General features: G+C 38.6%; 1 protein-coding gene across 1 annotated transcript in view; it reads right to left on the bottom strand.

Moving 5' to 3' along the window:
- Nucleotides 1–4,547: 4,547 nt before the first annotated feature.
- Nucleotides 4,548–25,379, bottom strand: part of LOC144959674 (monocarboxylate transporter 14-like) — a 36,075-nt gene continuing 15,243 nt past the window's right edge. Inside the window, exons 4-11 of the mRNA XM_078892351.1 lie at nucleotides 20,625–20,791; nucleotides 16,156–16,299; nucleotides 13,628–14,480; nucleotides 12,797–13,003; nucleotides 11,848–11,978; nucleotides 9,222–9,401; nucleotides 7,284–7,409; nucleotides 4,548–5,614 (exon numbers count right to left, since the gene is read on the bottom strand). Of these exons, the coding sequence (XP_078748477.1) occupies nucleotides 5,487–5,614; nucleotides 7,284–7,409; nucleotides 9,222–9,401; nucleotides 11,848–11,978; nucleotides 12,797–13,003; nucleotides 13,628–14,480; nucleotides 16,156–16,299; nucleotides 20,625–20,791 (1,936 nt within the window). The 3' untranslated portion in view covers nucleotides 4,548–5,486. The remainder of the gene's footprint in view (nucleotides 5,615–7,283; nucleotides 7,410–9,221; nucleotides 9,402–11,847; nucleotides 11,979–12,796; nucleotides 13,004–13,627; nucleotides 14,481–16,155; nucleotides 16,300–20,624; nucleotides 20,792–25,379) is intronic.

Here is a 25,379-nt window from a genome sequence, read left to right as displayed (position 1 = left end):
AAAGCGTCAGGTGATCGAACTCGGTACCTATCGGGTACGAAGCAAAGACGTACCGCTGAGCCACGCTACCCGCTGGGACCCTCACCTTGATAAAGATCAAAATTAAATTTGAAGACAAATCCAATTTATCAAAATATCACTTTATTAATCATCATTTTAAAAATTAATAATAATACAATGAATTATATGAAAAGGGACATTTAAATATCTGAACAAATCAGCGACCAGAAACATAGTTCTTATAATATTTGTAATAGATCCATTAGTTTCATTATTTAAGAGGTATTTGTATTCATCATGAATCGTATTCAAACAGAAGGAGAAAATGAATATGTGACCGACCGTATCAAAGCGGTATTGTATCGGGATTTAGATACTTGATAAGCGGAAATCGAATTTATAGCATCAAATATGATACATGACCTTTCTTTCTGTTCTTTAAAGTGGAGTAGCGATACTATTTCTTGCATTGCAAAATATTCTAAAGTCTTATTTCTCATTATTGTTACTCTAAATTCACTTTTTCGGGTTCGACTCAACCCGACACAATACCGTTTTGAGACGGCGGGTTACATATGGCAATATATACAAATATATATATATATATATATATATATAAATATATATATATATATAAATATATATATATATATATATATATATATATATATATATATATATATATATATATATATATATATATATATATATATATATATGGGTGGCTTAGAAAAATAATCGTGACGCTGTACATTTCGAAGAAGAAATCAGAAAGCGTCAAAAATATATTGCAAGCAACAAGAACAATACCTTAAATTAATACTTGCTAAGTTTCTTTTACAACTATGCCGGTTAAACCAAAGTCGTATAACAATTAATTACGATATCAAAAGTCATATTTAAGCAGTGTTGTGTGTGACCAGCGTTGAAATTTACCTCGTCTCGTTAAAAACCAAATGGCTAATTGGCATAGCTTCTGGAATAAGTTTTCCTTTTAATAATGATACATAATTTTCAATACGACGCAGAAATCATAACTGATTTACTTGTAAAGATTAAATGGTCTCCGTTGAGTCCTGAGTTGAATAAAATTGACTACAGCATCATATGGACAATGATGTCAAACAGTGTGTAAGAGTCATACAACGTTTTACACAAAAGCAGAGCTTAAAGAGTCAATTCAAATGTCATAAAACCGAATTATTATCGAAGACATAGGAAAATCAATTGGATCTTGGAATATAAAAAAATGGTACGCATAGAGTCTAGTTATAAATCAAAATGATCGCATCCGAATTTAAGAATTATGTCAATATCTTCGATATGGCATGTTTGAGATGTATCTATTCAAACCATTGTCAAATAAATATTTCTAAACAATTTTTTTCTGAAATGATGTGTGTAATATTATATCTTTCAATAAATTGATTTGGTTATAGTGATATTTCAGACTTGCATCGGTTATAGTCCGGCGGTTATAGGCTTCTATACTATACTTTTCCAGTTTTATTTTTCTCGCACCGATATATATATATATATATATATATATATATATATATATATATGTGTGTGTGTGTGTGTGTGTGTACAAATATATAAGGGTAATATATATTAATAATATTGATAATAATGATAACAATAATAATAATGATGATAATGATGATGATGATGATAATGATAATTATAATAATAATAATATAATAATAATAATAATAATAAGAAGAAGAAGAAGAAGAAGAAGAAGAAAGAAGAAGAAGAAGAAGAAGAAAGAAGAAGAAGAAGAAGAAGAAGAAGAAGAAGAAGAAGAAGAAGAAGAAGAAGAAAGAAGAAGAAGAAGAGAGAAGAAGAAGAAGAAGAAGAAGAAGAAGAAGAAAAGAAGAAGAAGAAGAGAAGAAGAAGAAAGAAAAGAAGAAGAAGAAGAAGAAGAAGAAGAAGAAGAAGAAGAAGAAGAAGAAAGAAGAAGAAGAAGAGGAAGAAAGAAGAAGAAGAAGAAAGAAGAAGAAAGAAGAAGAAGAAGAAAAGAAGAAGAAGAAAGAAGAAGAAGAAGAAGAGAGAAGAAGAAAAGAAGAAGAAGAAGAAGAAGAAGAAGAAGAAGAAGAAGAAGAAGAAGAAAGAAGAAGAAGAAGAAGAGAAGAAGAAGAAGAAGAAGAAGAAGAAGAAGAAGAGAAGAAGAAGAAGAAGAAGAAGAAGAAGAAGAAGAAAGAAGAAGAAGAAGAAGAAAGAAGAAGAAGAGAAGAAGAAAGAGAAGAAGAAGAAGAAGAAGAAGAGAAGAAGAAGAAGAAGAAAGAAGAAGAAGAAGAAGAAGAAGAAGAAGAAGAAGAAGAAGAAGAAGAAGAAGAAGAAGAAGAAGAAGAAGAAGAAGAAGAAGAAGAAGAAGAAGAAGAAGAAGAAGAAGAAGAAGAAGAAGAAGAAGAAGAAGAAGAAAGAAGAAGAAGAAGAAGAAGAAGAGAAGAAGAAGAAGAAGAAGAAGAGAAGAAGAAGAAGAAGAAGAAGAAGAAGAAGAAGAAGAAGAAGAAGAGAGAAGAAGAAGAAGAAGAAGAAGAAGAAGAAGAAGAAGAAGAAGAAGAAGAAGAAGAAGAAGAAGAAAGAAGAAGAAGAAGAAGAAGAAGAGAAGAGAAGAAGAAGAAAAAAGAAGAAGAAGAAAGAAGAAGAAGAAAGAAGAAGAAGAAGAAGAAGAAGAAGAAGAAGAAGAAGAAGAAGAAGAAGAAGAAGAAGAAGAATATAATCATTATTGTCCACGGAATTGCAATTTGTCATTTAGTTTAAAATGTGTGAAATTAAAAATACAATACGAAGATAAAGAGACAAAAATACACTGATAAAATAATAATATATAAACATCAAAGTGGTAAATGATAGAAAGAGAAAAATGAAGATGACGTTTCATAACAGTTTCGAAAACCCATACATACCCTCTCCCACTCACCCTCACACCCCCACACACCACCAAACACCACTACACACACACACATATACACACACAAACACACAGGCAGGAGCATAAAAGCTTGGAAAATTGTAGAGGTATAACAATGACAATAATGATCTTCTATACTGCGATCCATAAATTCTGTCCAATTTTTGATGTGGTCCAATTTTTACTAACCATTTTTTCGCGTTTTCCACAGTTCCCAGAGTTTCACACGCAATGGGAGCGATCTATAGATAGCATGCGCTTGGCTAAGAAGCTCATAACATTGCCATCCGGAAGTATAGCGGACCAACACACAAAACTGTGTGTATCCATGGACGTTTATAGTCTGGTTAATACAATTCAGTGAGCATTACTCATGAACGTGGATGGCAAAATACAAAAGCAAAGACCTGAGTGACGTCATCTTCGTTTTCGTCCAACCTCGTCATCAATCACATGATTGGTTCATGTCCAACGATTGGATATTTCTTAACAAATCTAAAAACGCTGCTTTGTTTATGAAAGTTGTAAACATGCCCATGTGTCAAGCTGAACAAAATGACCAATCGTGATGTAAGATATTTCAAAAGCTGTGAATACTTCTCACTATGTGGGTCATTTTGAGCACACTTTGCAATGTGACCAATGAAAGGGAATACAGATCATGCCCATTAACCAGTAGATTTTTGACCGATCAAAATATGGAATTTGTGACAGATCTTCACACGTGCTCGGACAAAAATGGTTAGTTGTTTATAAACAATAACGTGAATGAAATTGACCTTTATCTGATCATTGTTATTGTTTTTATACAACCAAATGGGTGACTAATTATCACATAATATTATTATAATATAATTAATATAATTATATAATTATATATATAATATATTATATTATTAATATAATAATTAATATAATTATATATTAATAATTATAAAAGTATAAGTTTACACATAGTTTTCTGTGTCGGTTCTATTTTCAAGCGGTAGAACAAGGGGCATTTTACTAAGACACATACCATCAATAGTAAAAGCTGTGTAGTTTGCTATGTTTACCAATCACCGCCATTGTTTACATAATGACGACTGTCCGAGAGGCGTGGTTATCTAGGTGTCTATTTCTTGCCATTGTGTTGAAGAATGAAAACAGCTCACCTTGTCATGCCAGGAAGTAAAGTCGATAAATTCGTATTTTGATTTATAAAATCAATCCTTGTTCATCCAGTATGTTATGTGAAACACACAAAAAATGATAATAATGATGATGATGATGATGATGATGATGATGATGATGATGATGATGATGATGATGATGATGATGATGATGATAATAATATTATTATTATTATTATTAATATATAAAATAATAATAATAATAATAATAATAATAATAATAATAATAATAATAATAATAATAATAATAATAATAATAATAATAATAATAATAATAATAATAATAATAATAATAATATAATAATAATAATAATAATAATAATAATAATAAGAATAAAAGAAGAAGAAGAAGAAGAAGAAGAAGAAGAAGAAGAAGAAGAAGAAGAAGAAGAAGAAGAAGAAGAAGAAGAAGAAGAAGAAGAAGAAGAAGAAGAAGAAGAAGAAGAAGAAGAAGAAAGAAGAAGAAGAAGAAGAAGAAGAAGAAGAAGAAGAAGAAGAAGAAGAAGAAGAAGAAGAAGAAGAAGAAGAAGAAGAAGAAGAAGAAGAAGAAGACGAAATAGAAGAAGAAGAAGAATCACACATTTAGACATTTAAACAACACGTTTCCATGGGTTACACATACATAATGCGCTTTATAATGCTTAATGCACTCCTCTGCAAGGCTTTATAGAATTACATTTCCCGGGCAAATCGTTAATGTCGCCTGGTAGGTGCCTTAATTGTCCTTTTTTTGTACACAACGTTTAAAACAATGAAAAGCAAATGCCTCTGTCTGTGCTATATACTTGTAAACTTTCCTCATAATTACAAAATCTATTAATTAATTCTTATAACGCACTATAAGAATTTCTCTCAATCATGAATTCTTTCGATTTTTCTCTAGTTATGACTGCACAACTAAGCATCTTCACCACGGAATCAGTAAGAGCAATGCGACTAAGGCTTCATTGAAAAAAAAATTGAGATTTTATATAGCGCAATATCCACTAAATGTGCTCAAATCGCTTTACAAGGGGTCCCTGACCAACAACAACAATTGACATTTAGGACGAGACATGACGCCTGTCAGGTGATATTACAATTTTTCCGGACAGAGAAAACACTGTTAACGGTCAGGTACACATTTTACACCTGAGTACGGTGAGAGAATGTGAGTAAAGAGCCTTTTCTATGCGCCGAGCGCGAGGCTCGAACCCAGGACCTTCCGATCCGAAAGCGAGTATCATACCACTAGACCACATAGCCGCATTGAAGTTGGAGTCGCATCACTATTGCTGTTACTGCCCTGGTGAAAATAGTAGGACATAATAATGTCGAGTTAGAGTGAGAATTGATCCACGCCTTGAATGGTTCACAAGACAGGATATTGTATTTGTGGGAAGTCTGGGGTTCAAGTCCTAATAAGGTCTGAGTCTCTTGATGCAGGGAGTGACCAGGAGGAGATGGAAGACGGACCCCAAAGCTATCATACCGCCGCCTGCGAAGAACGCTGGGTTGAAATCGCCGGTGGAATCAATCAGTGCTCCTGGGTGGATGGATATAGGATGGGAAATATAAAGGGGTTAATGGCGATGGTGGTGGTGGTGGTGGTGGTGGTGTTGGTGGTGATGGTGGTGGTGGTGGTGGTGGTGGTGGTGGTGGTGGTGGTGGTGGTGGGGTGGTGGTGGTGGTGGTGGTGGTGGTGGTGTGGTGTGTGGTGGTGGTGGTGGTGGTGGTGGTGTGTGGTGGTGGTGGTGGTGATGGTGGTGTGGTGGTGGTGGTGATGGTGGTGGTGGTGGTGGTGGTGGTGGTGGTGGCGGTGGGTGGTGGTGGTGGTGATGGTGGTGGTGGTGGTGGTGGTGGTGGTGGTGGTGGATGTGTGGTGGTGGTGGTGGTGGTGGTGATGGTGGTGGTGGTGGTGGATGTGGTGTTGGTGGTGGTGGTGGTGGTGGTGGTGGTGGTGGTGGTGGTGTGTGGTGGTGGTGGTGGTGGTGGTGATGGTGGTGTTGGTGTTGGTGGTGGTGGTGGTGGTGATGGTGGTGGTGGTGGTGATGGTGGTGTGGTGGGTGGTGGTGGTGGTGGTGATGGTGGTGGTGGTGGTGATGGTGGTGGTGGTGGTGGTGGTGATGGTGTGGTGGTGGTGGTGGTGTGTGGTGGTGGTGGTGGTGGTTGGTGGTTGTGGTGGTGATGGTGGGGGTTGGTGGATGTGGTGTTGGTGGTGGTGGTGGTGGTGGTGATGGTGGTGTTGGTGGATGTGGTGTTGGTGGTGGTGATGGTGGTGGTGGTGGTGGTGGTGGTGGTGATGATGGTGGTGGTGATGGTGGTGGTGGTGGTGGTGGTGGTGGTGGTGGTGGTGATGGTGGTGGTGATGGTGGTGGTGGTGGTGGTGGTGGTGGTGGTGGTGGTGGTGGTGGTGGTGGTAATGGAGGTGGTTATGGTGGTGGTGGTGGCAATGGTGGTGTTGGTGGTGATGGTGGTGGTGGTGGTGGTGGTGGTGGTGGTGGTGGTGGTGGTGGTGGTAATGGAGGTGGTTATGGTGGTGGTGGTGGCAATGGTGGTGTTGGTGGTGATGGTGGTGGTGGTGGTAATGGAGGTGGTTATGGTGGAGTTGGTGGTGATGGTTGGGGGGGGGGGGGGTTGGATTGGTTGTGGTTGTGGTTGTGGTGGTGACGATGATGCTGGTGGTGGTGGTGGTTATGGTCGTGGTGGTTATGGTGGTGGTGGTTGGGTAGGTGGTTATGGTTTTGGGTCGTGTGACGATGATGGTGGAGGTGATTGTGGATGGTGGTGGTGGTGGTGGTAACGGTGGTGGTGATTGTGGTGACAATGGTGGTGGTTATTTAGGCGGTAATTAGTGGTGGTGGGGTGCTGGTGTTGGTGGTGGTTATGGTTGTGGTAATTGTAGTGGTGATGATGATGATGATGATGATGATGATGATGATGATGATGATGATGATGATGATGATGATGATGATGATGATGATGATGATGATGATGATGATGATGATGATGATGATGCGGTGGTGGTAGTGGTGGTCGTGGTGGTGATGCTGATGGTGGTGGTGATGGTGATAGTGTTGGTGGTGGTGGTGATGGTGATAGTGTTGGTGGTGGAGGTGGTGCTGATCATGATGTTAATGATGATGATGACGATGACGACGACTACGATAATGATGATAGTTCTAATGACTGACTTCGTCACAGCTAACGCTTACCTGCAATTGGAGGACCCATGATACATGCAATACCTCTAAACAGAATGACATAACCGAAGGCATTGGTGAGGTTTCGAACCCCCAACAACTCACATAGCAGGATGGAGCACACTGATATATAAGCAGCTGGTTCAAAAACAATTGGAGTAGGGGGGGGGGGGCGAGAAAAAAAGATTATGAGTAGACAATATTCAATATATGTGGTCGTACATACTATATTTGCACAATAACTTCATAAATCAAGAGCCGTGCCAATACGCTTCAACAGTCATAACGTCACTTACCTCGTAATGACGCATGGTAACTTAGTAACTGGCTCTAAACTATCGGAACAATGGCGGACGCCCTTATGAAATATTTCTCCGGCGAGCATAAAAGCTTATCCAGAGTGACAAAACCCCCCCCCCCCCCCCACATAAATTTGATCATGTTTTGACTTTTACACATTCTAATCACAAGACATATGAAAAGTTCTAGCCAGCTTGAAGAATAAAAAGCAATGATTTTCTTTGTTTATAACCAAGATGACCGCCGTTGCCGGGCGGCGTGACATCAGACTAATTTTTTTTTTTAAATTGAGCTTTATGTAGCGCAAATATCCACTAAATGTGCTCAAAGCGCTTTACAAGGGGTCCTTGCTCAACAGCAACATTTAACATGTAGGACGGGACATGACGCCTGTTAGGCGATATTACAATTTTTCGGACAAAGACAACGCTGTTAAAGGCCAGGTACTCATTTTACACCTGAGTACGGTGAGAGAATGTGAGTAAAGAGCCTTTTCCAAGGACTCGACTATGCGCCGAGCACGAGGCTCGAACCCAGGACCTTCCGATCCGAAAGCGAGTGTCATACCACTAGACCACATAGCCGCACTACTGAATCCAATAGGCAGGGCGTGTACCAGTTGAGCAGCAGATCAGAAAAGTGGGGTTGGATTAGATTCACCCTGAAAAAGCCTGTACCAAGCACCACACACCAGGCACTCCTGTAGAATCATCAGGGGGAAGGGCAGAAGATGAATTGAAGGGTTAACCCTCTCATTACCAGCTATTAGAAAATCGTCACATTTGTTACGATGCAACCGTCACTTTTCTCATCCAGATTTCATTTCTTTTTGCTATAGCTATAAAAACTTGACATTCTGTAATAGAGCTCGTATTGCCAAACAATATTATGTATAGAATGTGCTTGTTGCTTTTCTCTTTGAGTAAGAAATGTCTGTTTTTGTGTTGGGTGCGTGTGAAGTTTTGGGAAAAATTCTGGAAATGACTGGTAAGGAGAGGGTTAAGGGAGAACTTGGAAAGGAAATGGAGATTGCAGCCCAATGGAGGAGTGCCGTTGATGCCCTATGCTCCTGGAGGAATGAAAGACCAGAAGAAAGTAAGTAAGAACATTCATAAATGTTTCACATTTATTAGTCCGATAACTACCATGGCCTCAGATGTACAGTGTCCTATTTTGCATCAATGTGTGTCCGGATATCAGTGGCTGGAAATATTCGCAAAACTCTTTCATAAAGTTGTAAGGTCTCAAAACAAAACTTAAGCAGTTCTGGGGACAAAATCCACTAGACGTGCTCTGAGACCTTTTTCAAGGGTTCACTGGCCAACAGCAACACATAACACGTAGGACGTGACATGACGCCTATAAGGCGATATTACATTTTTGGGGGACAGAGACAACGCTGTTAACGGTCAGGTATTCATCTTACACTTGAGCACGTGTGACAGAATCTGAGTAAAAAGCCTTTTCCGAGGAATCATCTACAGGGTTCATAGTTCTGATTATTTTCACATCAACTTCACGATTTTGGTATCTGCTTTACTCTAACATTGTGCCTAATTCAGATGGTGGATTACAAATATAAAAATTAATTTATTTTGATGAAAAGTATCCTTTACAGCCCAGATAGAGATTGAATATGTATTTTCTTACCGACGCAAAGTCCAAATACAGCAGCCACGACAATCAAAGAGACATAACTCTCACAGAAAGGGCATGCCATCGTGACCACACCCCCCAAAAATAGGGCCACGGTGGTGACGAGGATGGGTTCAATAGGAAGATAGTTGACCAACACTCCAGTCACAACACGCCCTATCAAATTGGTGATGCCTAGGGAAAGATATAAATACATATATCATCGTCATCATCATCATCATCATCGTCATCATCATCATCATCATCATCATCATCATCATCATCATCATCATTGGCATCGTCTTACTTTTCTGACATGGCTTCATGATCACTGCCAACATTTTGCAACCATATTAAACACCACTATAACATCACTTAAACAGTCCCGGGAAAACTGTTTGCTAAGGACAAACCAACGTCAAAACATAAACTATTGTCGCAATCTACAGAACCATAAGAAATAATATGTAGGGAGACCACCAACATCAATAGTAGCTACACTGAACCAGGATCATCTCTCTACATATCAGAAATTTCTGGATTCAGATGAGGCCAAATTAATCCCTAGGAAATAAGAAAAAATGCAGTGCCCTCCGAACTAAAGTCACAACAAGATCTTGATTGCCTCAAAACTTTGGCCCAGGACTTGACCAATGGAAACAATTTACAACATGGATGGAGAGAGAAAGTAGCCATACTCATCGAAGTTTAAAAAACACTATGGCTTAATCACACAATTCTCAGCAAGCGTCATTAAGACTGCTACTACTACTACTACTACTACTACTACTACTACTACTACTACTACCACTAAGATATGAAGTGAATAGAAAAGTGCCAGAAGACAATAGAGAATAAAATTTTTTTCGCGGCGGTGGTGGGGTTTGAACCTGCGACCTTATTACTACTACTACTACTACTACTACTACTACTACTACTACTACTACTACTACTACTACTACTACTACTACTACTACTACTACTACTACTACTACTACTACTACTACTACTACTGCTACTACTACTACTACAACAACTACTATTACTACTACTACTACTACTACTACTACTACTACTACTACTACTACTACTACTACTACTACTACTACAATAGAATCACAACAACTTTCTCTAACACGATCTGTAGCACATTCGTAAAGAACACTATAACCGTCAACTACCAACATTGCCACATTGTAACCATCTCACAAATTGTGTTGAAGTAGTGCTCATGAAAACAGTTACCACTGTCAAGAGTCATTCTCATGAGCATTAAACGTCATCAGAACCAAGAGCAACTATAACGACCATCAAAAAACCACCACCATAATCAAAATTGTGAACAATCATCACCACCTGCCACGATTACAACCATCAAAAACTACTATAGCCACCATACTAATAATTCACCATCATCAAAAAAATCATGAACCACCAGAATCACAAGTAAATTACCATAATCATCAACAACTACTTCAACCATCAACCATCATAGTAAACATCCCCTTTTTCTCAAAGTCATTAAAAAAAACCACCATACCCATCAGTGACTATTACAACAATCAAGAACGAATACTACCATCACAATAAACATCCACCATCGTCAGAATTATCACAAACCACCACAACCATCAGCCACTGTCACAACCATCAACAACTACTTCAACCATCACAGTAAATATCCACCACAAACATCAACGACCATCACAACCATCAACAACTACTTCAACCATCACAGTAAATATCCACCACAAACATCAACGACCATCACAACCATCAACAACTACTTCAACCATCACAGTAAATATCCACCACAAACATCAACGACCATCACAACCATCAACAACTACTTCAACCATCACAGTAAATATCCACCACAAACATCAACGACCATCACAACCATCAACAACTACTTCAACCATCACAGTAAATATCCACCACAAACATCAACGACCATCACAACCATCAACAACTACTTCAACCATCACAGTAAATATCCACCACAAACATCAACGACCATCACAACCATCAACAACTTCTACATCCATCGTATAAACATCGGCAATCACGATCGTGTCCAGCAGCTACCACTAAAACAAGAAGCCACCACCTCTACACACATCTGTCACCGTGATAGCAATTAACTACGATCTCAACTATTACCATAAGCCACCAACTCTATAATCATCTACCACCGTGATAGCAATTAACCATCACCTCAACCATCAACTATTACCATTACATTACTCTAACATTATAAAATCTGCCAAGGTGATAGCAATTCACCACCACCTCTACCACATCACCATAGTTTGTCGCTCCAACACCGAACTCACTCCACAGCATCTGTGGAGCAGACTCTGAGGTCATGGTCAGTGCAGCTGGGCCCATCCTGGCATTCTCTAAGGGTGTGCTCCATCGTCTGATCTGGGCATCTACATTTACACAAACTAGTCTCAGCTAGTCCCCACTTTTTCATGCTTCCAGCTGTTCTCCCAACACCAACACCAGCCACCTCTACCTCAGCAGCAGCTATTATTATCATAAGCCATTATCACCATAAGCATCACCACAACTATAAATAAGCACCAAATGTGTGCAACTACCACCACAATCATTCGCAAATACCCTAGCAGCTTACCAATAACGGATATAAGAAAAGCTGCTTTTTCATCAGTCACGCCCATTTCTATGGCTTTCCCAGGGATGTAAACAAAGGGCACATAAAACCCAATCATGCACACAAAGTTTCCTGCAATCACAAACCAATACCTGAAAAAGCAACGAGGATATATTTTATTTTGATAAATCATTTCGCAATTATTATTCCTAAGTATTTTTAAAAACAATATACTTATGGATAAATACTATTTATTTTTTCATTACATTATGTGTGTGTGTGTCTGTGTGTGTGGTTGTGTTTGTGTGTGTGTGTTTGTATATATATATATATATATATATATATATATATGATATATATATATATATATAAAAATTTAAGGCTGGTTTTCCAATACTCATTAAGTCGATTTTTCTACTTTTTGAGATTTTCCATCCATGAGGTAAAATGAAATGTGAACTTTATTTCAAGCATCAAATGACACAAGAATTTCCATAGATTTTGTGAATTTGAAGTTTAATTATGATTAAATAATAGACTGAATGAGAAACTTTTGGGGATATATTCCACAATATCTCAAAATTGGAATTTAAAAAACGGAGTTAGAGCGTTTTGGAAAACCACTCTTCATATGTAGAATTATAGATAGATATATAGATAGACAAACAGATCTATCTCTCTATCTAGAGAGAGAGAGAGAGAGAGAGAGAGAGAGAGAGAGAGAGAGAGAGAGAGAGAGAGAGACTTTTGGGGGATTTTGTGTGTTTCTTGTTTTACAGTAGTGGGCAGTTTGAGAGTCATCACTGAACCTTGATGAGTAATAACGAACACAATTTTGTGAGAAAGGAGCACTTCAATGCGATGGTGGTGATGGCAGTAGAGAGAGAGAGAGAGAGAGAGAGAGAGAGAGAGAGAGAGAGAGAGAGAGAGAGAGAGAGAGAGAGAGAGAGAGAGAGAGATTGACCTTCACCTTTTTTCTTCAAAAATACTCAAATTCATCATCTCATCAAACGTGTCTCTGGCCGATTCAGGCAAACAGCCCCACAATCCTCTGCCTTCAGTGGCCGTGACGTCATCTTCGAATGCGATGTTGTAACCGGAAGAGAGATAAGAGTCTAGACTTTTCGTGCTTTCATCAATCACTGCAGCGTCTCCGAATTCAAACTGGGCCATTGACCTGTTGTAAAGAAATAAAATAAATAAATATATTCCCTGCATTCATCTATTAGGGGAAATTTGTCTTTAATGTCAATTCCAAGGAAAGACTGAAATAACTCCAGGCGTTAGTCGCAGTGCAGGGCCGCAAACTGAGCTAGAGCGAAGTGACTTTCTCAAGCAACGGAATTCGAACTTGGTACCCTTCAGGTACGATGAAGAGACTGCAAAGTCTGTTTGATGATATTACAATTTTTTTTCGGACAGAGACAACGCTGTTAACGGCCAGGTAGTGCTCATTTTACACCTGAGTACGGTGAGAAAATGTGAGTAAAGAGCCTTCTCAAAGGACTCAACTATGCGCCGAGCGAGGCTCGAAACCAGGACCTGAAAGCGAGTGTCATACCACTAGACCACATAGCCGAAGGGGGAAAATGCAGATTTTGTAAGTTTGATCATGCTAAATTTTGATAGTTCTTGTGGTACAAAAGGCAGACTTCCGTCGTCATCATCATCATCATCATCATCATCATCATCATCATCATCATCATCATCATTACCATCATCATCATCATCATCATCATCATCGTCGTTATCATCATCAAAACAACAACAAAAATAACAACAACAAGAACAAAATACAAACCTGTTGATGTCCCTCCTGGAGAGGGGTATAGCCACATCATCCCTGATCTTATTGAGATGCATGTCAGAGACACCGATAAACGCCAGGCCAATGGGAGCGTGAGACATCGTCCTTGACCCCATCCGACTGCTGCTCTCTCTCCTCGGAGTAGGGGGAGACAACTTCAACTGCCCACTAACCGTTGAGCTTCTATGTCGAGCGGAAGAATTCACAGTGTCATTTCCCATCAAACTTTCAGACTTCTGACGTTTTGCAGTAATTCCGCCTTGGTGATGTGCTTGCTGGGCCGATGAAAAGTTTGGAGTTGAAGAAAAGAATTTGTGATTTTTATTTCCAACACCTTCTGAATCATTCCCCTTGTTAGTCTTTGGAGAAGGAGGTTGAAGCGAACTATTTGATATCGACTGTTTCTTCTTCTGGCTTTGTGGCGGAATAATGACTTGCGTTTTTTCATTGTCGTCTGTGAGTGTAATCAAGGGTATTGTTTCAGGGATTTCACGTTCTGATGGTGTGTAGATCTTCCGATGAGATGAAGAGATAGATTTGTTATCATTAACATTATTTCCACTCTCGAGTTGAATTTCCACAACTTTGGCAGATTTTTCATTAAATCGGATTTCAAGGGGGCGTATCAAAGCGCCGCAGATGATTCCATTAAAAACGATACCGCCCAGCAGAATCATGGTCCATCTCCAGTTATATTCCATAATGAGTATTTCTGAGAGAGGCGCCATGACGAATGTACCGATACCCGAGCCACACACAGCGATACCTGTGGCTAGGGCTCGTTTCTTGTCAAAATATATGCTGACAGCTACGACGGATGGTAAATACATCATTCCGAATCCGATACCTGGGAATGCAAAGGTTGTAAAAAATTAAGGGTTGGATTTTAAAATTGCTCCGAGCAACCCAAGTTATTATCATTATTATTTTTTTTTTGGAACTAGCAGAAAATGACTGGCAAATCTAAAAATTATACAAATATTTCTTACAGATTGTTATACGAGTAAATTGCAAGTCTTTTTAGATTAAGGGTTATTTTAACACCGGTTGACTAAAATAATCATTTAGAAAATCTGCTACCTTGAGAATCGCCATCTTGCCGCTCTGTTGCCCGATTCATTTGCGCGCACCTAAAGACTTTATTACCAGACCGATTTGATCGTTGACAGCTCAAAAGGTTCGTCTTGATATATGTTAATTTTCACAAAGTAGTAGTATAATGTTTAAAATAGATGAGTGTATGTTCGTAATAGTCTTTATTTCATCGCAAAACAGTGCAGGCTCTCCACTAGTAGAAATAAAAAGTAAGAGTAACGCTGCTTAGCCTGCACACTGGTGCCCATCAGATAGTCTTGACTCCTTATGATCTAACTGAGCTATAGGAACCTCCATGACAATAATACAGTTAAAATCCAACCAAGGGACTAGTGCAACAGCACCAATGGTGACAATGAATTAAATAAATCTAAACAATGCGTGTCGATGACACCAGTGAGATTAGTTCTGCCAGTCTAAAAAATGAGAGAAAAAACAGGATAACCAATGTTACCATTAGAAAGAAGAGCTTATTAGATATTTAATCATCTGTTATTATCAATATGTAACACCTCCTTACCTTTATAACAGAATAGAAACTTTTGAATAGAAATAAACAACGGCCAGTTGACTTGAAAACGATGTTCAGAACTGACTTGTGCGCATGCTCAGAGCATCTCATGTGATGCCTTCCACCAATCAGTGATGTATTATAATTAAAATTATAGCCAATCTTTAACCCTTAACTTCTTACCAACCATAGGAAAATCGTCACATTCGTTACGAGACAACCAACATTTTTCTTATTCAAACTTCTTTTGTACAATATAAAATTTTAAGAAAATGAACAGTGTGGTGATAGAGCATGTTTTACTAAAGAAATTATGTATCGCAAGAACTTACTGTTATTGTGTTTGAGTGATAAAAAGGCAATTGTTGTGTTAGTTGGGTGTGAAGTTTGGGGAAATTCTGAATAAGGCTGGTAAGGATAGAGTTAAAGCTCATGATTAAAGAGCATGATCTTTTACTTGAAACGAAATACACAATACAATTTTTTAAAAGAGTGAGAGCGCTGTGGTAGGAGGCGGAAGATGACCAAATTGATAAGACATATAGTACATGGCATTTCTAACTCGGGGAACCCATGTTCGAGACTCACTGTCAGAACAACTTTGTTTTATATTGAGCAAGAAACTTGGCCCCTATTTGGTGGTCCAGTAGCTCTGTTGGTAGAGCACTCACTTCACACGCAAAGAGACGGTGATCGATTCGGGTTGATGTCGAGATTATTAGTGATTGGGTAGCTAGGTCTTTAGATCTGGCGGAAAGTACTTGCGACAGACTAGTGTCCTCTTCTAAAGGTAACAAGCAATTGCTACTGTCCCTTTCACGCTATATAGATTAGAATAAACTCCGGCTCTGTGGGCCTCATGGCTCTGAATGACTACATCTGATCTATTGCATTTAATGCTAGGCTAGGACCTCACCCCCGATGACTCCATATGTGAATATTAAGACAGAGATGTTGGGACTGAAAGCACTGACAATGAATGCAAAGCCTACGACGATGCTGCCTACGATGATCACAGGACGGCAGCCATAGCGGTTGGTCAGTGCACTGACCACGGGTCCTGGGGAGAAAAATAAATACAAGAATATCATTATATTATGACAATCCCCTCAACAATGATTTATAGGGAATGAGATTAACGGAAGAGTAGCGTCCCTTGATTGGACGTCACCTACAGAGAGAACGTCAATTTGGTTTTGAAGTGTCTCAAGCCGCTTTCACCGGAAGCGAGGACGAGAGACGCATGGGAACAACCAACATGACGTTCTCTCTCTCTAATAACTTTTCCGCCGGTGACGTCACAGACTATGGATGACGTCCAATCAAGGGACGCTCCTCTTCCGCTAATCTCATTCCCTATATGGAAGTGAACACCATACCAGGTACTTCAAATAAAATTCTAAGCTTGAATTATGAACTTTGAGTTTAACTTGTGCGGCCATGTGGTCTTGTGGTATGACACTCGCTGTCGGATCAGAAGGTCCTAGGTTTGAGCCTTACTCCGCGCAGAGTATAACACTCAGTTACCGGACCGGATTCTTGGGTTTCACGTCCCGCTTTGAACAGCGCACAGTTGAGTCCTTGGAGAAGGATCTATACTCATATTCTCTCACCTTCCTCAAATATAAAATCTGACTGTTAACAGCGTTGTCTCCGTCGGAAAATAAAATTAATCATAATAATTCCCAACATTCGTCCTACATTATAATAAGTGTTGCCTTTGACCAGAGACCCCTTGTAAACAGCTTTGAGCACGTTTAATGGATATTGCGCTATATAAGTACTCAATTTATTCATTTGCTTTATAGAAGGAACAAAATTGATGTCACTCAGTCTTTTGTTATTGTTTTAACCAGCCTTTCTTATGAGTAGTTCTCACCAAAATTCTATCAATCAAACTAGTGATTAGAGCAAGCACTTGTGTTGAAAATAACAGAAAATGAAGTGAGTAGAAAAGTGCCAGAAGACAATAAAGAATACACATTTTCGCGGCGATGGGGGCGAGGTCGAGCCCCCATCGCCCGCAAAATTGTTATTCTCTATTGTCTTCTTGCACTTTTCTTGTGGTAACGCATTCCATTCGTGGGTGGTTCCAGTTTACTCCATAAAATTTTCGTTATTTTGTGCTATTTTTACTCCCATTTAAATCAACACAACAACGGTCATTTATATTATAAGAAAATTATTTTAAAAATATAAAACAATCTGACATTTAAAAAAACGTAAATGACTGGAATTCGAAGTCTAACAGAACAGATGGTGACCTTAAACAAGAGTTAATAACCCTTGACCTACAGCCAGATGGCAGCGTCGGCGTATCACTTCCTGTTGTGCTACAAGTTGACAACCAAAGACTAATTAATTTTATTTTTTTGTCATGATATTCTGACACTTTGACGAAGGATTGGAACGAAGAGGAAGGGGAGGGGGTCGTGGGGGGGGGGGGGAGCCAGTTAAGGGTAAGGGGACAAGGACAGAGTTCTTTTATTATATCAAATCCCAAAAACTTGGCATTTTAAAATTTTATTTGGCATACTATTTACTCCCGTTCAGACATTTTCACCCGATATACATTTCTGCAGTCCTTTTGAAGGAAAATAAATAAATAAATAAAATTTAGCATTTATAAAATACTAAATACTTTCTTAGAGGGTTTCACAGTATGACTAAATATTTATATCTCTTTTTCTTTAAGAATCGCTAGATTACTCTGGTGTAGTAATCTGATAGCTATGTCTGTCAGATCAGGCAGAAACTATTTTGCATTAGATTTAAGTCCTATCCATAAGTGGCAAGTAATTCCTACTCTTTTACTTAAAATATGCAACATTTTGAAGTCCTTGCTTCTTGTGACCCACCGAGTAAATCTAGTATTATGTCGGAATAAACCAAATGAAGAAAATTGAATATTACGTCAAAACAATTAGAATGTAGACAATTCTGAGGTTTGTATACTGAAATTTATGGAGGGATGAAATGGAATCTTACCTTCATATCTAAAAAATAAAAAGTACCCCTCCAATTTTGCGAGACTTAAGACTTTCAAATGAAATTTCTATTTTACTTTTAAAGGTCACATTTGGAGACAACCGTATAAATCATTCTGTCCGAATAAACTAGAGAATGAATTTGTATTTTCTGGTCAAAACCGTCAAAATTAAGGTATTTGATGAGTGTTTGACTGAAATTTAAGAAACAAATCGCACTTTCCTTACCAAAAGGTGGTGAGCAATTACTACAGTCCGTTCAATGTCAAAAGAGAAAGCGCAAAGAGCCTCTGATTTTGAGACTGTTTTACCTAACCAGTCATCTCTGCACTATGGAAAACTCGTATTTAATAATTTGGCTTGAAAACTCGTCCTTCAAATATCTATCCATTTAAATGACCCTCATCTTGTCAAAAACTCGCGAAGTCCCAGGTTTGCGCGTTTTTGCCAAGATGGGGTCGTTGAAATAGATTGATATTTAAATTTATTGAAGGACGAGTTTTCGAGCCAAAATATTAAATACGAATTTTTCCAGAGTAGGCGGTTGACTGGTTAGGTTAAAATCTTATGCAACCTTTCGAATAATTGGTTTTAAGACCTATCGTGTCTAGATGGTATTATGTCGAAATAAACTAGATGAGAAAAAAAAAGCCAAAACGATGAGAATTTAGACTTGGAGGTTTATTTTAGACTGAGATTGTAAGAAACAAAACACATTTTTTTAAAGAAAAGAGGTATTTATTCTCATGTGTGTGGGTTGGTGGCTCAAAGGTATGGTGAAAGTCAAGCGATGTTAAACGTGGTCAGTGACTGAATGTATGACACTGGCCGTGGCCGTGAAAACTTGTAATTGTGTCCTTGGGCAAGGGACTTGAAAAACATCACCCCGCTAGACTCATGTGTGAATGTGTGGTGAGCACTTGGCTATGGGTAGTGTCGGAAGTTGTACAGAAAGGACGCTTAGCCTTACAGGCGACTGGTACTGTATGAAATGGAAATGTGGTTCGGATGGCCAGATGGAGAAAAACATGCATTTTGAAATGCGTGGTAAATCCATTGAAATGCGGTATAAAAACTTTCATATCTATTTGTGTTGACCAAAACTTAACCTTATCAGTATTTTTCTTGGATTGACCTTGGCACATAACCGATTTTAGAAATGTGTCACATTTAATATTTCCCAAGAAAATAATAACGCCTGAAACTTTCTCGGCACTGAAGTAATCTCCAAGAATGCTTTTGACCTATTGACCTTATTTAGAATAACTGTAGTGAAAAGGCAATGACCCTTTGTCGAGGTATGATAAAATAAAAGGTCCCAGGTATACGTGATAAAGAAGCTTTCACAACACCATCCTTAGACACTTTTTCAACTGTATTTTATCAACAAGACACTTTAAATCATGGTAATTTAATTACGGAACAGATAGATAAACAGTTTGTTCTGTGTGTTTAGTTTTGAAGGGCAGAACAAGATCAAATCGTGTGCATGGTTCAAGCTATGTGGCCTAGTGGTATGACACCCCGCTTTCGGATCGGAAGGTCCTGGGTTCGAGCCTCGCGCTAGGCACATAGTTGAGTCCTTGGAAAAGGCTCTTTACACACATTCTCTCACCGTACTCAGGTGTAAAATGAGTACCTGGCCGTTGTCTTTGTCCGAAAAATTGTAATATCGCCTAACAGGCGTCATGTCCCGTCCTACATGTTAAATGTTGCTGTTGACCAGGGACCCCTTGTAAAGTGCTTTGAGCATATTTAGTGGATATTGCGCTATATAAATCTCATTTTTTTTTCTTTTTAACTTCCAGTTTTAACTTGTCGCTTCGATTTCGAGCTTTTTTCTATTCTGTCGTACTCCAAAAAAAAAAAACCTGGTCAAACCTGGGACTTCTCAAAATGTCCGTGTCTCTAAATTACATATTTCGTTAATGCAGATAAATAGATAGATACTTACTATTTATGATTAAGTCATTATTGTTGAAATTGAATTGTGAAACAGGATTGCATTTGTACCGACGTGCACCTTTTTCAGGTCTGATAACCTAATGCATTATGAGCTCTTTGTTTTAATGGAAATCTCAAAAAATGACGCAAAATAGTTACCATAATAACTGCTAAACTAAGTCTATGATAGGGTTCGGATGTCAGATCTGCGTGTACACGTCGATTTGTAGCGATGTGAACTCATTATTAGCAAATCTGATATTCCACATTGCTGTGGGATCGTTTTTGGACTGGACATATTCTTAAAGCAATGTAAAGAATTGTCCATTACAACAATGTTAAATCAAGTCTATAATTGCGTTCACTCAGGAGACCTGCGAATATGTGCACGTTGATTTGTACCTATTTCTCTATTCTTGATTAGGTGTGACTCATAAACGCCAACCATCATTACCTGATATGAGATAGAGGCCAACTTGTAGGGAGTTCGCCAGAGTGATGGTGCTCTTTGGTTCTTGGAATGCCTGCTCGAGGTCGTCCAGGAAGACCCCAAACGTGTAAGTGACTCCATCTACGATGACTGATATAAATAGACTGGACAGCATGACAACCCAGCCATATCTGTGGATGAATTGTTTGATAAATAAATGAATGGATGGACGGATGGATGGATGGATGGATGGATGAGTGGAAGGACAAATGGATAGATGAATTGATATAAGGATTGATGTAGTTCTTGAAATGCCTCCTCGAGGTCGTCCAGGAAGACCCCAAACGTGTAGGTGACTCCATCTACGATGACTGATATAAATAGACTGGACAGCATGACAACCCAGCCATATCTGTGGATGAATTGTTTGATAAATAAATGAATGGATGGATGGACGGATGGATGGATGGATGGATGAGTGGAAGGACAAATGGATAGATGAATTGATATAAGGATTGATGTAGTTCTTGAAATGCCTCCTCGAGGTCGTCCAGGAAGACCCCAAATGTGTAGGTGATTCCATCTACGATGCCTGATATAAATAGACTGGACAGCATAACAACCCAGCCATATCTGTGGATGAATTGTTTGATAAATAAATGGATGGATGGATGGATAGATGGATAGATGGATGGATGGATGGATGGATAAATGAGTTGAAGGACAAATGTATGGATGAGTTGATATAAGGATTGATGAAGAGAGGAATGGAAGGACAGATGGATGGATAGATGGATGGATAGATATATGGATGGATGTGTGTATGGATGGGTGAGTGATGGGTGGATGAATGGATGAACACAAATATGGAAGGATGGATAGAAGGGCGTGTGAAAAGATGAATGTGTGGATTAATGGATGAATGGATATGTGGTTGGGTAGGTGTGTAGAGTAATGGATGAACGGTTTTGTGGGAAGCATAAGGTGTAGGTTATAAGAAATGGGAGGAACCTGACTGTGTCGGAAGGAAACAAAGAAGTCTAGGAACTGTGAGAGTCAGATACGGGATCTATCTAAAAGGGTAATACCCGTCTTTCTGTAAATATGCGACAAACCCTTCATAAGATCTAGCACAAACGAAATGAAGTCTATTTCCCAGAAACCATTATGCACACCCACGAGAGGGCGTGGAAATCGAATGAAAATTTCCCCATCTAGATAAAAAAACCCAACTTGAATTCCTTCACCCATCTTCTATCGGACCATAGAATCATCTATTATCTATCTGATGCAGTGGGATCTCAAAGTGATACAAGGCTGCTAGAAACTGTGGACTGTAAAGAGTAATAACCAAAAGTGTATATAACAGCTTCAAAAAAAAAAGAACAATATACCAAACACGGAACGTTTTGGGCTCAAAACCCTTCTTCAGCCAACAACAACAAAAAAAAATCCGTCCTTTGGGCAAACTAGGACTAAAGACCAACCCCAGTAAATGAAAGTTAACGATAGAAGAAAGGGGGAAACTGAAAGTTAAAGGAGACAAACTATATTATGGGAATGAAAATTATGACATTTTTGGACACAGACTGAGTAAAGATGGAGAATCTACTTTTAATAAAGTAGTTGTTGGAGGAAGAAAGATGTGGTTTGTAAACCAATATAGTCCACCAAAAACTTTTGAACATATAACCTAAGGGACAAAGTATTTAAAGTACAGAGCTCCGGAGTCATGAGAAACTTTCTTGGCCTGAACCGGGATTCGAAGATATCCAAATAACAAAGACTTGTGAAACACCGCTGTACCACCCGCTTTTCCTTATCTATTAGTCGCTTTTGTACAGTGTACATATTATGAAACTGATTATTAGCACAAATAACTTAGGGGGCAGCGCGGCTCAGCGGTATGGTCTTTGCTTCGTACCCGAAAGGTACCGAGTTCGATCACCCGCCGCTCCGCTGTGTGGCCTTGAGCAAGCCACCTCGCCCTAGCTCAATTTGCGGCGCTGTACTGCGGCTGACGCCTTGGTTATTCCAGTCTTCCTTTGAAATATACCCTAGAAACAAATTTCCCTTTTGGGATGAATAAAGGGAATTATTTTTTTTTAATTTATTTATTAATAACGTGTACTGAGAAAAGGCATAAACCCACCAGGAGGGAAATAATGCTAATATGATTGTTCAAAAGAAAGGGGCACCGGGGGGTGGGGAGACGACCCAATTAAAAATTGTGCCAACATTAAAAATAGACCTGAGTAAATGTATCAAAGAACTAGATACATTACAAATCCATAACATGCACGCCCTTGAAGGAATTCAAGAAATTGTTTTCAACATGTGGAAACAAATATGTGACCCACGGTCTCAAGACGGTCTTGTGTCAGGGTGAACGATATGGTAAAAATTGAATTTTTATCTTATCTTATCTTACTTACTAAACGTTTAATATAGGAATTATCCTTTAAATGCCTTATACAATAGTTTTTAATTACAGAATCTCATACAGCATGCATTGTATAATTCACAAACAGGTCATTTCAGGTCAAGGTCACTAAAATTGAACAATCTTAGCTTTTTGCCTTTCGTTGCATGCCATTCAGTAGAGCATAATGATCTCATTAACATTCCATAATTTAAGCCTTAAAAATCAGGATTCTGTGTCTTGTTGACGCCATTAATATAACACCAGATTGACGATGCGGGTTACATATACTCAATGACCTTCAGAGCTACTTAAGTGGAAAAGTCGTAAGTCAAATCAAGTATGTCATTGAAATTCAACGAGCTTTCCTCCAAAGTCAAAACCATTGACTTTACGTAAACAATTCTTTAATTTTAAAATTGTTCCTCTATTTAACCCTCTCCTTACCAACCATAGGAAAATCTTCACATTCGTTTCGATACAACCAACATTTTTCTTATTCAAATTTCTCTTGTACATGATAAAATTTAAAGAAAATGAACACTGTGTTGTAGAGCATGTTTTGTTAAAGAAATTATCTATCCCAAGAACTTTACTGCTATTGTGTTTGAGTGGTAAAAAATATGTTTTTGTGTTAGTTGCGTGTGAAGTTTTGGGGAAAACCCTGAAAAATGGCTGGTAAGGAGATCGTTAATCAATTATATTACGAACACCAGATTACATTCAAAACGACCTCGGATACAAAGAAAACTAGCGATAATCAACAATGCCCTCTCGTCGTAGGCTATTCGTGGTTTTCTGTGTTATTCCCCCATGTTAAAATTCATTATTTTAAAAAATGAGCTTTTATATAGCGCAATATCCACTTAACGTGCTCAAAGCGCTTTACAAGGGGTCCCTGGTCAACAGCAACATTTAACATGTAGGACGAGACATGACGCCTGTTAGGCGATATTACAATTTTTCGGACAAAGACAACGCTGTTAACGGCCAGGTACTCATTTTACACCTGAGTACGGTGAGAGAATGTGAGTAAAGAGTCTTTTCCAATGTCTCAACTATGCGTCGAGCGAGGCTCGAACCCAGGACCTTCCGATCCGAAAGCGATTGTCATACCACTAGACCACATGGCCGCATTTATTTACTGTTCGTGGTGAAACACGTGATCTCCAGCGTTTTCGTTCCACTTGATATGATAATTGATTAGTTGGAGGCGTAGAAGTAGTAGGTATTGTTACGTCACTCGTCCTAAAGTAGAATTTAATCATACGTCTGAAGTGGTTTATATTATTATAGTTATTATTATATTGAAATAAATTCTCAGCGATATATATAGGCATTGCAATTTTATTTATCACCATTACTTTCTTGCAACCTTGGAGTGATGGACCCGATCCCCGTTTCTTATTTTGTGACCCATCGTCTCAAAACGGTATTATGTCGGAACGAACCACATGCTTAAAAGCCGAATTAAATGTTAAAACTGGCCAAAAATATAAATTGTTGGCATTAGCACCCTAAAATATGGTCTCCATTCTCCTCAATAAAACATACAAACTCAACAAAAGTCTGATATTTCTGGCTATAAATTCAATTTTCAACATCTTAACCATCCCGACTTAATACCGTTTTGAGGCGAAGAGTCATATTTGTTGTGTGAAAAAGACAGTAACAAAATTGTCGATTCTCTAAGTATTACACTATTCTATCTTAAACATCTTCTAAAAAATAGAGCTTTTATATAACGCAATCTCCACTAAAAAAGTGCGTTATAAAGGGTAACGGACGAACTGCAACACGTAACGTGTAGAACGAGACATGACGCCTGTTAGGCGACATTACAATTTTTCAGACAGAGACAACACTGTTGACGGCCAGGTACTCATTTTACACCTGGGTACGGCGAGAGAATGTGAGTAAAGAGCCTTTTCCAAGGACTCAACTATGCGTCGAGCGAAGCTCGAACCCAGGACCTTCCGATCTAAAAGCGAGTGTCAAACCACTAGACACATAACCAGGCTGAGCCTTCTGTTTCTTTAAAGATTATACCTAGCTATACACTCACAGTTGTGGACGAAAGAACTTAGAAAATAAATCGGCCTATAACGACAATTTCTTGAGCGCCATCTTTTTTAAAAATTGAGCTTTTATATAGCGCAATATCCACTAGACATACTCAAAGCGCTTTACAAAGGGTCCCTGGCCAACAGCAACAATTAACATGTAGGATGGTAATGAAGCCTGTTAGGCGAAATTACAATTTTTTCGGACAGAGATAACGCTGTTCACGACCAGGTACTCATTTTCCACCTGAGTACGATGAGAGAATGTGAGTGAAGAGCCTTTTCCAAGGACTC

The sequence above is a fragment of the Berghia stephanieae genome, chromosome 14, assembly GCF_034508935.2.
Source record: "Berghia stephanieae isolate SIO BIC M18660-M18661 chromosome 14, UCSD_Bste_1.3, whole genome shotgun sequence".
Taxonomy (NCBI): Eukaryota; Metazoa; Mollusca; class Gastropoda; order Nudibranchia; family Aeolidiidae; genus Berghia; species Berghia stephanieae.
The sequence above is the reverse complement of the archived record's forward strand: the minus strand, read 5'-3'. Positions and strand labels throughout refer to the sequence as shown.